Raw genomic sequence first — 14,465 nt, forward strand, 5'->3', positions numbered from 1 at the left:
TTACCCAAATAAGGACTGCAGGATCAGACCTGTTATTGTCGCTGCAATTAACATTTAGATCCACATCTAACACGAACTGTTACAGGCTGGTTAGGGAGAAATTTAATTTGCTCTAAACAGCTTGATGGGAGAGGAGCATGAAATGTCCTAGTTATGGTAATTTCATGTGTTAGAGTCTACAAAGGTGGATTTTCAGCCATGGGTCTAATAACCCTGATATCTGCTGCAGCCATCAACCTAAGCGTGCTTTGGGATCCTGAGGTTTGGGGACAGATCCCCGCCTGTGCTCAGTGGTGGGGTGAGCCATTTACAGCGGCTGGCAGGCTGCCTGATCGCCAGGGACATGCTCAAAGCCGTTCGGGCCCACACTCATCGCAGGCTGCCACGGCACCGGTGACTCAATGGCATTTGTGTGGCACAGGCAGCGAGAGCCTGGATCTGCCCCGGCGAGGCCCGGAGGAGCATTGCCCCCAGATGTGTTTTCCCTTATCAGACACAAAGATGAGCTTTAATTTGTGTATCAGGAAGCTGATTTCTACCTTTTTGCTGTCGGGGTTTGTACGCAGGTATCCACGAGATCTATGATTTTTGCCCCGCCGACCCACTCTTAGAGGCTTTGGACCTGCTTTTTCTGACAAACCCCAACTTTCTTTTATATCCTTATGTATTCCCTTTTTTCCCTTTTCTCCCAGGAGTTAATGTAACTCAGCCATAAAAACTGACTTGGAGATGAAACTTGGCATTTAAGGTCCCAGCCCGGGAGCAAATGAAGTTACCAGTTATAAACACACAGCAAAATCTGTTTGGACATGCTGAAATTACAGGAGCAGAGGATAAAAAGGATCCAAGATGTTTTATTTTGTTTTAACTTCTGCAGCTCCGTGTGAGCATCAGTTTGCAGCCGCTTGCCTGATGCAAGACGGGTCCTCTTGGTGTTTTTCTTCTTGTTATAACTGAAGCCGATGAAATGCATCTCTCGCTGTGCCGGGGAAGAGGCAGGGGTCCCGAGCTGGTCCGCAGCAGGATCCCGCAGGGTTGCCGGCTGCGTACCCCTCGTCTAAGCGCCCGCGCGTGGGGCTGCCCAGAAGGAAAGGCAGGGTCTCTCCCCTGGCAGGCAGGCACAGAAAAGCAGGCAAGAGTTGTAAGAGAAATCAGGTATTAGGGCCTTTCCAGGGCCTCTCCTGTGTGGCTTTAGATACTACAGTGATAGGTATGAGAGAGACCGATAAGTGCACGCATGTGATAGACGGGGATACGGCAATGAAAAATAGATAAGAGGCTTTGTTTTTATAGGAGGAGGTGCTACATTGCTAATATTTATGACACGAGACGTTTTGCCAATTAAAGAATAAATGATGGCAGATAAGAGGCGCGGAAGCGCTCCACGGCCGATCTGCCACACAGCGAGACGATGGCCGGCGGCGGCAGCGCACCCGTGTGTGCGTGTTCCAAACCAGGGTGGTGATGGGTGCCCTGGCTCTCCCACCTCCCCCCGGATTCCCCCCAACCCCGCTCGCTGCAGGAGAGCTGGGCTCTGCCTTGGGAGTTACCTGTGCCAGCAGAACCCCCCAGCAGTTGTCCCCGGTGTCATTTCAGGCTTCTTGCGTGACCCTGTCGCTCCCCGCTGCAGCCGTGGCCCGAGCCTGTTTGTTATGCACATTATGGCCATCAAGAGTGAGGGTCGATATGATGTTTAATATGCTTCATGCATAGTAGAGTCGCTTTGCTCCATCGAGTCACTAATACACATTCTTACAAGGCTGAGTATCATTTATTAAACCCGGAGGCACGCTGGGGAGGGGGGGGCCGGGGCCCCGGCTGCCCTGGGAAGCAGCCAGCGGTGCCGGTGGGGTGGTACCCGCAGCGCTGAGGAGGTGAGAGTTTGCAGACGAACCGCACAGGCACAGAGAGTTATTTGTCGTGCCTCATTTATGGGAAATGAAATAAATTGCACGCTTTGAATGCCGCCTGACGTGTGACGCACCCTGGGGACAGGGCTGAGGGGCTCACTGGGGCTGGGCTGAGCCTCACCCTGGGGCTGGGGTCACCTGAGACTGCTCAGCATCACTGCAAGAGCCCCCTCCCCGAGGCTGCCACCACAGCGCTCTGCACTTTGTCTTTTTCCTTTATTTCTTTTTTTTCCTTATTTGTTTTTTTTTTCTATTTATTTTTTCTTTTCCTTTTTCTTTTTCCTTTTTTTCCTTTTTCTCTTTTCTTTTTTCTTTTTTCCTTTTTTGTTTTGCCTTTTTGCTTTTTTCCTTTTTTCTTTTTTCCTTTCCCCCCTTTTTCCTTTTTTCTTTTTTCTCTTTCCTTTTTTCTTTTTTCTCTTTCCTTTTTTCTTTTTTCTTTTTTTCTTTTTCTTTTTTCCTTTTCCTTTTTTCTTTTTTTCTTTTTCTTTTTTCCTTTTCCTTTTTTCTTTTTTTCTTTTTCTTTTTTCCTTTTTCCTTTTTCTTTTTTTCTTTTTCCTTTTTCCTTTTTCCTTTTTCTTTTCCTTTTTCTTTTTCCTTTTTCTTTTTTTCTTTTTCTTTTTTCTTTTTTTTTCTTTTTCTTTTTTCTTTTTTTCTCTTTTCCTTTTCCTTTTTTTCTTTTTTCTTTTTTTCTCTTTCCTTTTTTCTTTTTCCTGTTTTCTTTTTTCCTTCCCCCCTCTTTTTTTCTTTTTTTCCCCCTTTCCCCATCACTTTAAAAAAAAAAAAACCAAAAAACCTCACGCTTACCGTCGTGCTCTCCCCGGCCGGCGGGGCCGGGCGCGGGGCGGCGCTGCGCGGCGCTGCGCGGCGGGGCGGGCGGTCGCTGCGGGGCGGTCGCGGCGCTCGCTCCCCCCTGCGCGGGCCCCGGCGCGGAGCCGATCGCGCCCAGCGGAGCCGAGCGGCGGAGTTGCATTGTTGGGAGTTTGCAACAACTCCGCGGCCTCCACTGCGCGCCCGGCGCTGCGCGGGGCCGCCGGTGCGGGGCTGCAGCCTTCCCCGCCTCCTCCTCCTCCTCCTCCTCCTCCGCCCCCTGGGCTTTCCCCCCCCCCTCCCCCCCTCCCTCTCCCCCTTTCGCTTTGATTTCGCTCTCCTCCCCTCTGCGCGCCCTGCGTGTGTTTTTCGCCGCCGATCTTCACCAAGCCCCTTGGCATGAGTTAAGCACCAGCTATGGACACCAAACACTTCCTGCCACTGGGTGAGTTGGATTCCGAAAAAGATTCTCCGTTCCTACGGCGGGGTGTGGGGGGGTGGTGGTGGTTAAATAAAATAAAATAAAATAAGCGCCCGAGCTGCCCCCTCCTCCGCTTCCCCTTCCAGCAGCCCGCAGCGGGGAGGCGGGGGATGCGCTGCGCCCCGTACCCGGGGCGGGCGGGCAGCCCCGCGGGGAGAGTTGCTGGCAGCTCCGGGGAGAGTGCCGGGCGGGCCTGCCCCGTGGCCCCCCTCCGTCCTCCTTGTTTTAGTTATTATTTTTAGGTTGTTTTTTTTCAGTTGTTGTTGTTGTTGTTGGCTTTTTTTGCGAGGCGCCGGCGGGGGGCGGCGGGCAGCGGCGCAAGCGGTATTTTCAAACGGGGCAGCGGGCACCGGGGCTCGGCCGGGAGAGCCCCCTCCCCGCCCGGGGCGAGGTCTGCAGGAGGGCTTGGCAGCTCGCAGCCTTTGCTTCCCCCTCTTGCTTTTCTCTCTCGGTTTTTTTTTTTTTTTTTAATTATTTTTTCTTTCCTCCTGTTTCTCGCTCCCCGCCGGTATCTGGGGGGGGCTCAGCGCCCGCGGGGACCCCAGTGCTGCTCCCGCACCGGCCCCTCCGCTCACATCGTCCCTCGCTGGCGGCTCCCCGAAGCCAGCACGCTCGGGACCCTCCTGCCTTTTTTTGTTTGTTTGTTTGTTTGGGGTTTTTTTCCCTCCTCCTCTTCTTTTTAGTTACATTTTAAAACCTATTTCCAGCTGGAGTTTGCCATCGTTTCGGTGACTGAGTCAAGTCCTGGCTTGTAAGGGCGAATGCCTCCTTGCGTCTCGGTTTCAGGAGAAGTGATATTGCAGAGCTCAGTGTTCAGGGTGGGGGGAAGAAAAGTTTTAGTGAAGTAGCCCGGCGCCAAGTCCAGGCGAGGGGGAAGAGGGACGAATCCTGCCATCTCTGCCACGGCTCAGCACGGCGGCGCGTGGGCTCCCAGCCACCAGCCGAGCAAGCCCATGGCCAGTGAGAACATCCACTCCGGCTTCTCTGGGCTTTAAATCTGTGCTCAACCTCTGCTAGCCTGTGGTGGTGTGTTTTGTTTCTTTCTTTTTTTTTTTTTTTCCTGTTTTTGTTTAAGAATTGCAATTTTAGTTGTTCCTTTCTAAGAGCAGAATAAACATAAACACCATCCCGAGGTCCCCAGCCAGCCCTGCCCCCCGGGAGGGTTTCCAGGACCGCGGGGGTCTGGGGGCTTTGGCAGGGAGAGCCTGGCCCCGCGGGCTGGCAGGTCTTCAGCATCTACCTTCCCCCAAAATCATGGGTTTACAGTGCCCCGCGTTGCTTCGGCTGCGAGGTGGGAAATGCTGCTGGGCTGACTCGCCCAGAGTTGCTGTTGGGGCTAAAAGCATCTCACCCGCAGCGGCCCCAGGAGCGGGTCCTGCTGTCGCGGCCAAACCCGCTCCTTTGGGGGGTGACACGCAGGTGCCGGGGAGCATCGCGAACACACCCACCGAAGCAGAAAGTGCCTCTCTCTTGCCACACAAAAGTGGTTTCACCTTCGAGGTGGCTGTTTTAAGTATTTATGTGTCCTTTGATGCTCTTGTGGAAGGCAGTCCAAACCTCTGTTGATACGGGCAGGATCAGGCCCCTACGTATATACTTGCATTTTCTTTCAGACCCGAGCTCTCCTGTTACGCCGTAGATGCTAAATAATACGTTGCGTTATTAGTCATGTTGACTTTGACGGGGGAGGAGAGGGGGAGCGTGTGTCACCTTGCTGCTGGCTTGGGTAAGGATTTTCACACTGGTGCAAATGAAAAACAACTGATTTATCTGCTCATTTATAAATGTACGTGTGCCTATGGCGGGGAGAGGGTGGGTCTTCGCAACATGCTGTTCAGCACACTGGGAGCATCCAGAGGGAAAACAAGGCAGCCCCCCCGGGACGGCGGTGCTGGCTGGGGGTTACGACTTCGCATCGCTGGCTTAGGAGAAAATTCAGCTGCCCGCAGGAGCTGTTTAGGGTGCGTGGTCTGGCTTTGTGTCCGCTGCGGAAGCGACTCCTAAGTTTTATCCCCTGGCCTTTGGTCACCGATTACTGGAAAAATCAGCTTTGGTTGTAAGGGCAGTGGGGGCTGCAGGTTTCGGAGGGGGAGGTCTTGGTCCCGCGCTGAGCACGGGGGTCCGGTTGAGCCTGAAAGCGTGTGAGTGGTTTGTAAGAGCGAGGGGAGTCTCACAGGGTGCGAGCAGAGACCTTCCCAGTGAAACCAGAGCGGAGCTGGGGGGCCACGGGGCCTCAGTGCTTTTTAGAGGTGGGACGGTCAAAAACCCGCCAGGTCCTGGCTTTGCAGAGAGCCAGGGTGTTTTGTCAACCCTATCCCATGTCATGGTTGGGAGCTGGCGTTTGCAAGCCAAGGGGAAAAAAATAGCCAAGCTTGTGGAGTTTGTTTCCCTGCACACCAGTATGGGCCTCAGCTGGAGAACAGAAGCAACTGGGGGCCAAAATCAGGCTCTGTTATGCGTGGCCCCATCAAAATCTCAGCTCAGTTTGGCCTAAAAAGGATAACCTGGTGGAGGTTCCTGGCCAAGTCCTGCCCGTGGTTAGACTCGGATAACCCCGCTGATGTCATGGGTGGAAGCGTGGCCAGTGCTGGGCACTTTTAATAGTAGTATCTCATTTTCCTGCTCCTCTCGGCAGCTGCTGGCAGATGCCAGGCAGAGGCTCCCCACGAGGACGGCACGTCCCCGGGCATCTCCCGGGCTGGATGCCGTCACCCTGCGGCTCCGTCTGCTGTCCCTCTCCCAGGAGAACCTGCAGCCTGGCCGCCGGGTCCGTGGGCACTGGGGCTGCCTGCGCCTGCGCCGCGTCTGCCTGTGTGCAGCCTTCCCCCACGGCACAGGTACTGTCCGGGGCTCCAGCTCTCCCTTTACTGGGTCTTTAATGATCGGGGATGTCTTGCTTTTGTTCCTCTGGGGGGGCTGTGCTGTGCCGAGTCTCCAGGAGGAGGAAAATCAAGAAAACGCCATCGCGCAAGTGCTTGCGAGGCTGGGGGGATCCACGTCTCCAGCCTGCTGGGGTGCACGTGTAGAGGTCGGGCTTTGCACGGGGCCAGGTTGGGGACTGATGTGCAAACCAAGGAACTTGCTTCTTCGGGCAGCTGCTTGTTCCCAAGGCTCTGACCATTGCAATCCTTTTATTGCTTCATTTTCTTCTTTGCCTGTTCCCCTAAGAAGGTGAGAGCTTCTGGGGAGCAAAAGGGGGATGGTGAGCTCGGGGAGCCCTCCCTCGAGGCTCAGCCTCATGGGGGGAAGAAACAGTTAACGGGTGTCCGAGGCCGGTGCTTCCCTCCCAGAGGTCAGTTCACCAGGTTGCAACCTCTGCGAGTCCCTCTTCCCACCCGCGCGGCCGTGCCAGGGCCGGCTGCAGCTGCTCAGGATGTGGGGTGAGAACTGGCCGTGCACGGCCCTGCCGAGGCCGGGGCGGGAACGCCTCCGAGGAGAACAGCAAAACAACCCCGCGTGTCCAGCTCGAGGGGAGCAACCCGGAGCGTGGGGGCTGCTTTGGGTGGAAGAGACCGTGGGAGTGTGAGCATCCATGAGATGCTTCATCCCGCATCCCCTGGCCTTGCCATCAGGCACGTGGCCGGGATGAACCTGGATGCTTTGCAAAACCCAAGGCAGATTGGTGGGAGCCCACGTCTGGGTTGAGATCTCATCATGATCCTCAATTCTGCTTCTTTTAGCTTCAAAAATTTACAGCTGGTAGGAAAATCCATAGGAACAAAAATGATGAATTATGATGCTCAGCTTGTCTGAGCATCCCTGTGAGGAAGGAGGAATCTTCTGCCCCACATCTGGAGGGTGCTGGCCGGCTCCGTGGGGCTGCGGGTGCAGCACCGGAGAGGGGCCTAGGGGCAAGAGAGAAAGTCAGAGACCAAGTCCTGGTCTCCCTTGCTGAAGCACAGCGTAGGGCTCGACCTCTCCCAATTGACATATGCAAAACAAGCCGGCAAGGAATTTTTGCCTTTTTTCAGAATCTGGGCTGTCACAGTTAAATAAATCCTCTGAGGATCCCTGAGTTTACTCCACGTCGTCCTGCTGTGTTGGAGAGACCGTTTGGGTTTTCGTATTTAGGGCATTTTATTTATTTAAAAGAGAGTGGGGGAGAAAGCCACAGAATTTTAGTTATTCATTGCAAATATTATTATTGGCATTTTGCTCCTGTTGAAAAAAAAATCAAGGGGGGAATCAAAGCATTTCACTGGAAAATACACCCTGGCTTTGTCCCACCCACATCTTCAAGGCAAAAATAAATATTTATTAAGAAATGGGTTAAAAACCTTTTTGTTGGAGTATTGTTTTCTGGGAGCAGGGGTGGATTCCCATATGCCAGAGCCCTGCCGCCTGGCTGCATTTTTTATTTTTTTTATTTTTTTATTTTTTTGCGGGATGGTTAAGAAAACAAACAGCGTAGCTGTGGGCACCGCGGGGCAGGGGCTCGGGCTTTGGGATGGTTTTTGGTCCTGCTTCTTGCACAGGGTTCTCGTTCCTACGAGCATCCCGGCACCTTTTGGTGGGGGACTGCGTGTGAGCAGGGTATTCCCCCGAGGCTCTCGGCTGCCTGAAATCACCGAATCATTCTTGCTATAAATATCCCACGACCCCGCTGCGGCAGGCGGTGAGACAGCAAGAGGTGGTGGCCCTTGGCAAGGGGCTTAACTGAGGGTGGTGGTGATGGAGCGGGGATGCCAAGGGGGTCCCTGCCCACTGGCTGGGCTCCTCTCCGCTGTACTGGGCTGCCGGTGGTAACCAAAGCCGGGGACGCCTCAAATCGCTGCCGGCGGAGCGCTGGGTATTGCAGGGACCTTCCCTGGGAGCTCGGTAACCTAATTGGGCTCTAATTAATCCTGTTCTCTGGCTCTGATCCCCAGCGCGTCTCCCCATCATCACCTCCCTTCGCGGGCGAAGGAACTGGGTCTCTCCTCCCTCCGGCCCGCGGTGCCAAGGGATGCTCGGCAGAGCCAGCGCGCTGCTGGCGCGGGATCCAACCCGGCAGCTCCGTAATTGCTTCCTAAAAGGCCCAGGTGGGCTCTCAAAGTCAGTACAGCTACAAAGCAATAGGGGAGGCAGCCTGGGTGGTTTTATTTTAATTGATTTTGTCAGGAGTTGCTGTATTTTATTACATATAAAGACTAGACTCTGGAATAACTTTGAACGTTTGACACACACACAAAAAGCAGCTTTCTGACATTTTCCTCTTTGCTTGTCTTTTATTTTATTTCTCCCCTCTCCTCCTCCTCAAAGGAAAGCGTGTGCCTGGAGGGAGGACAGAGGAGGAGGGAGGAGTGGTTGTGTCTCTCCAAAGGCTGCTCGAACATCAAGGCAGCGCAAAGCAGACGAAATAATATTGCAAATAAGGATTTAAAAAACCCTACAGAAGGATCCCCACACATGCCAGCCAGCTCAAACTGCTAGAAGATTTTCAGACAGAAGCAATTTAGCCTGGGAAAATGCTCTATTGTTGAGATGGAAACTGGCTGTGAGAACTTGCCTTTTCTGACAACGTTTTGCTTAGAAAAAGCAAAGCAAAGCAAAGTCAGGGAAACAACCTGAGTTTTTATTTAGGGAAGACGGAGCATTTCAAAATGGAGGGTGTTTTCTGAGATAAACACGGAACAATTCCTTTGCAAGAGAGGGAAGAAAGGGTTCAAATTAAGCCCAAATGCAACTCCCCTCCTTTGAATTTTGTTTAACATGGAGTTAAAAAATAATCCTGTTCAAACAGACCACTCGTAAGCATAAAATGGATGTTGGTTTGGTTGTTTTTTTTTTTTTTCTTTTATTGTGATCTACAATAAAAGTTTCAAGGTTGCACCTTGGGGCTGTAATTCTGATCGCAGCTCTGTTTGTGCCAGCTCCTGCCTCTGCGCATCAGGAGGGGACGGATCTTGCCTTGAAAACTCATCGGCTGCCCAGATGAGACAGATACAGGGTGGGAAACTGAGGCACGCAGGAGTGTCTGAGCGCCGACGAAGCTGGGAACGGGGCCCGGAGCGAGGGCGTGGGATGGTTGTGAAACCTCGGCTGGGACGGCGGCTTCCAGCCCCGCAGAGCAGATCCGTCTGGGATCCGAGCTCCGCAGGGCTCCCGTGGTCTTTTGAGGGTCCCAGCTTCTGGTAGCCAAAAAATCCTCCAAGCTGCTTTTTGGGCTGGGAGCAAAGAAAAGCTCGCTGATGGGGTTTGTGTGTAAGCCAGGTGCTTCCAAACCAGAGGGCAAGGAAGAAACACCCTAAATATTTGTTTTATTAAGCATCAGGAGCAGGGCTCGCATCCTCCTTCTGCTCTACTGGAAGATGGTTCCTCTCGCCGTGGGCATTGCTCCTTCTTTCAAACCCTGGGGGATTTTTTGTTTTTTTGGGTTAATCGCTTGCTTTTGGTGGGCCCTGAGTGGAGGCTGGTGGTGTATTTGGGTTTGGGTCTTGTCTGAGCCGTAACCCTTGCCCTGGATTGCATTGGATGCGAGATCACTGCGGAGCGAAGAGATAAAAGGTGCAATACTGGCATTTGTGACCAATAAAATGGTAATGGGATTCCCATCTGGTTGTTACTTTTCATGGTCTCCTCTTTGGTGGAGTTTTGGCTTTCTTCAGCTTTTACAGACTTTAAAAGAAAAGAAGAAATGAGGGGAGGGGGAGCTGAGGGCAGCCCTGGAGCCCCCCGAGGTTTACGGCCCCCTCAGCTCATGGAGCAAATCCTTTGTGCTGGGGCTGCCAGGAGCGGATTAGGGAGGGATGCCCCGTCTAGTTTCAGCTGGCTGCGCGGCACTGGGCGCGAAGGCAGAAATATTTGATTATTGTTTTTCCATTTTTGGCCGACGAGTAAGTGCTGGAAAGTTTTTTGGTTGGGTTTTTTTTTTTGGTTTTTTTTTTTGCTGTGAACTCTGTGGGCTGCTGCGAGACAATTTTGTTGTGGGCAGCGCGTCTCCTACGTGCCCATTACGGAGTCGAAATGAGGCAACGGCAGCAGTGAAGCAAGAGCGGAAGGAGAAGCGCGGGAGAGGAGGTGCGCTGCCAGCCGAGATCCGCCTGGAGATGCGGAGGTGACGAAGCGGGGAGACGGGATTAGGCTGCGCCGGGTTGGCACGGGATGCGACGGAGGAGGCTCGCTCCCCGCAGGTGAGATGGTGAGCGATGGCAGAGGCACAAAGGGGCGTAGAGAGGAGCGGGGTCAGAGAGAGGCAGGAGCAGACCCAGGGGCGTTGCAGGAGCTGGGGAAGCTGTTTTGGCTGCCCGTGGGGCGGCAAGGGATGGGTGAGAGTGGCTTCCCAGCGCTGCGGCTTCCCTGCCCTGCACCGTGGGGAGCAGCAGCCTCTCCCTGAGGACCCATGTGCAGGTGGGTGCTCCTGCAAAAGGGGAAAAAAGGGAGAGAGACCCTGTTTCCCCACTGATCGTCTTGCCAGACTGTGCTGGACTCCTCTTCTGCTCCCACCTCCTCCTTTTGCTGCCCCATTTTTGCAAGATGAGTGACTTTATCAGGCCCGGGAACCTGTGGGCTCTGCCCCACGCGGAGGAGCTGTGGCCTCTAACGCCACTGAGCAGGGCCCGGCGGCGGCAGATAACGGCGTATCAGCGGCAGGTTGTGCCAGAGATGCTCACCCTTGCCATGGTGGGGAGATGTTTCTTCGCATCAGCGTTGGGGCTGCTTCTGGAGACCCCCTTGCACCCTACAGCTGCCCCGACCCACACCTGTGGGGCTGCTGCAGCCTGGGGGGAGGCTTAGCAGGGTCAGGGATGGGGGGTAAAAGCAGGGGTCCCTACGAGGGCACCCCAACCCTGCGAGGGACCAGGCAACTTTAGCAAGCTGAAAACCTCTGTCTCGGAGCTCTGCACCTGCATGGCCAGCCCTCCCTTTTGACCTGCACTTGTTCAAGTGTGACTTTCAATTGATCATAAAAATCCTGTGTGATTCACAGTGCTTCTGCCCTCCAGCCTGCCGGGCTCCGTCTCTCCGCATTCACTTAGCGTGAGAGAGCAAATTGCCCTCCAGTTCATCCTCCTCATTCTTAATGGGGAACCATTGCTTTCTGGATCTGCTCCCCCCCATGCACTCCTTGAATTATAATACATTAGCGATGGTGGCTTAGCATTTTAATTTAATTTTCTCTCTTTTTTTTTTTTTTAAATTTATTAAGAAAACCCGTTTCAATGCAAGCTCCCAAACGCCAGGGTGGGGAGGGAGGGAGGGAGGTGCAGCTCCCTGCTCCATCCCAGCGCAGACCCCATGTGCGTGCGTGTGCGTGTGGCTCACAGACAGTGAAATTGCACCCTAGAGTTATAAAGCAATTGTCTAGCTCAGCAGCAGAATGAGCATGAAATGGTGCAGAAAGCAACTAAATAAAATTGGGTAAGGCAGATGCATGAAAATAATGACATCTCTATACCGTAGTCAGGCACGCTCGCTCCTTCTCACACATGCAGATAAACTTTTATAACAGACTTTGCCTTTGTTTTCCCAGGAAACTCTTCTAAAATGGAGCTGTGTGTTAGTGTGGTGCGAGCCCCTGTGCCCCCTCTCCCGCGTTTCTGGGGCCGTCGTGCCGTGCCTCGCTGTCCCTCTCCTTCTCTGCCGCTCTCCCCGTCCCCCTTTTCCCTTCTTTTTGTTTGCAGAGCAGGATTTTTCTGCTCAGCCAAACACCGAAACGATAACCTTTGCAACTTCATTTCCCTTCGGCTGTGGCGGCCGTGCTGGGCTGGGGGAGCGCTGCGAGCGGGTGGCTCTCGGGGGTGACCTGCCATGTCCCATGCAGACTGGATGAAGAGATGCTCTCCTGGCTCACACTTGCTTTGGGGTTTCTCTTTTTTTCATTCCTGGATGGTGGCAGCTGTAAGGATGGGAACGTGCAGGCTGTTGCGTGGAGCTTTAGGACATGAGAGTGGGGATGGAAAACCCGGGTGGTGCACTGGCTGCGTCCCTGCATCCCTCCTCCCAGGTGATGGCTGGTGGCACCAGGACCACCCAGTCCCACCCTCTGTATTTATCCGGCTGCACAGGTTAAAAATGCCCCAAATTGGGGGCCTGGAGAATTGACCTTAACTGTGATTCCTCCCCAGAAACCCTCCCTGGTTCTTCCCCTGGGCTCTGTGCTGCTGTCCCTGCTCCAACGCTGCCCCAGAGCCTTTGGCCTCAGCAGAGGCACGTTCCCCCTGTCTGCTCCTGGGAAGCCGATATGTTTCCCAACACGGTCTGACGTTTCGCTCCTCCTGCGCTGGGATCCTCACGAGGCTGGGAACAAGCTGCTAATCTTCCCACCCAAGAGGCCCTTTAGGTGACGTTCAGGCTGTGTTCCCACCGTCCTTGTGCCCTCTTGCCTCTGAAGGCATCACCAGGCGCCGCTCCACGTGGTCGCGGTGCTGGGGACGCTCTTTCTCAATGGGGTGCTGCCTGCTGCATCCCGCCCAGGCTGGCTCATGCCAGGGACGGGGAGCAGGTGGTAGCAGTCGGGCTCCCCCAGCCTCCCCAGTCTGCTGCTCCCCAGTTCAGAGGGCTGAGGTCTGAGCCAGTCATGGATCCGTTCCCTCTCTGCAAGGAAAATTAAGTCCATCTTTGCATTGCTGGGCTTGCTGCACCAGAGCCTGGGGCTCACTGCCCAGTGTCTTTGCAGCAAAACCTCCATCTCTGATTTTCCTTTGCTGGGACACGTCCCTGGGGTCCCCGATTAGCTGCTCCAGTGCCTTGCCTGCTGCCTCCCCATCACACGCAAGACCAGCGCCGATCCCACGGGTGGCTGGGAGCCGTGTGTTGGCTGCGCAGCCTCGAAGCACAAGGCGGCACTGAGCCCAGCAGTGTGGGACATGTGCATGTTCCCCTCCTCGCTGCCTGCAAAAACCCAGCTCCTCTGGAGAGAGGCAGAGGAGGAGGCTTCCCTGCAGAGATTGCTCCAGCTCTGGGCAGACGGATGCTGAGACCCTGCCAGCGTTTTTTGCTGGTGTGGAGCCACAGCACCGGAGTGGAGAGCAGGGAAGTGCACACATGCAAAAATCAGTGTGAAGGCATAAATCAGGCCGAGAGTGAAAGGTTAAAGAAATCCAGAGGAAGCGGAGTGATGTGCGTGATAGAAAGGGGTTTCCTGTACCTACACAGGCCACCCAGGCTCCCTTCCTGTCAGGGCAAACCTGCTAACGCAGAAACTTTCTGCACCCCTAAGCAAATTGTGGTCTGCTGGGTGGGCACGTTGTGAGCCAGCCATGCCAGTTAATGCTTTGCACTTACAGTCTGCTCCCTCCGAGCCTCTGCGGTGGTATTTATAGGATGTCTGGGCAGCTCTGGGAGAGTATCCCAGCCGTTCGACCCCGTGGTGGGGAGCAGGAGCAGAGCTCAGGGAGGGACGCAATGATCCGTGCTGGAAGCTGTGCTGCCACGGTGCAGTCCTAAATCCCCATCCTCTCCTTTGCCATCCGTGCTGGGCTCGTTTTCTGCAGGTGAGCTGTGTCTGCCAGCTGCCCTGTGCTCCGAATAAGGGACCGGACATCAGAGGTGGCTCTGGGAAGAGTTAAGACTCCTGGGACAATTACCTGCAGGCCCCCATTTAAGCACTTAGGAAGTCTTAGCCAGATCCCTGCCAGAGATAGCCTGGCCAAAGGCCAGCTGATACCTATTGTTTGCAAATGTCAGGAGACTTTGTCTAAACAGCGGTTCAGAGCTGGGGCTTGCTGGGAGCAGGAATCCCAGATGGGCTGGGGGGCTCTGCTGCCCTGCTGCGGGGGGGCTGATGCTGTGCGGGGACTTGCTGCCGAGATATATGGCAAGGCAGCACCCCGAATTACACCCTACCAGTAGGTTTCTCTGCCCCTTATAGGGTTGGGAGACACAGATTTAGTTCGTTAGGGTTTTTGCCTGTGTTTCGAGTTGTATTTTGGTAGCGGTGCTGCCGTGCCCTGCTGCCATGCCCTGCAGCTCCAGGGCTTTGCCTTGGAGCTCCGGTGCAGCTCTGCCTCAGGGTTTCACCCTCCTCTGGGTGACTTACGGCAAGTCGCTCCCTCTTCGTGCCTCACCTGTGGGGCAGGTTTAGGCTGTGGAAATCAGAGGCCATCGGTCACCGCGAGCTTTGTTTAGCTTGGGCGCTCGGTGTTCCCATCTTTGTTGTCTTTCCGCCTGCACTGCTATTGCCGAGGGGCGTTGGGCGCCGCTGCCCGCGGGCACCCAGGCGCTCTGGCCGGCCGGGTGTTATGCCATGGGAACCGAGGCCAGATGGGCATGGAAAACCACGTCTGGCTTCTCCAGCAAGGTTTCACGGCCTCTAGGTGTGTGCAGGAAATGTTGCAGGGCAGGGA

At 54.5% G+C, this 14,465-nt stretch overlaps 1 protein-coding gene across 2 annotated transcripts in view; it reads left to right on the plus strand.

Moving 5' to 3' along the window:
- Positions 1-2,798: 2,798 nt before the first annotated feature.
- The window catches only part of RXRA (retinoid X receptor alpha), a 118,224-nt gene continuing 106,557 nt past the window's right edge, over positions 2,799-14,465 (plus strand). The window contains exon 1 of one of the 2 annotated variants that reach the window (XM_087753241.1): positions 2,799-3,162. In XM_087753241.1, the coding sequence (XP_087609367.1) occupies positions 3,135-3,162 (28 nt within the window). In that variant the 5' untranslated portion in view covers positions 2,799-3,134. Of the gene's footprint in view, positions 3,163-10,236; positions 10,311-14,465 lie in introns of those variants that run through there. The other variant, XM_087753244.1, reaches the window with a different exon arrangement.

The sequence above is a fragment of the Nipponia nippon genome, unplaced genomic scaffold (assembly GCF_047370975.1).
Source record: "Nipponia nippon isolate SJK-2023a ecotype South Korea unplaced genomic scaffold, ASM4737097v1 scaffold_16, whole genome shotgun sequence".
NCBI lineage: Eukaryota > Metazoa > Chordata > Aves > Pelecaniformes > Threskiornithidae > Nipponia > Nipponia nippon.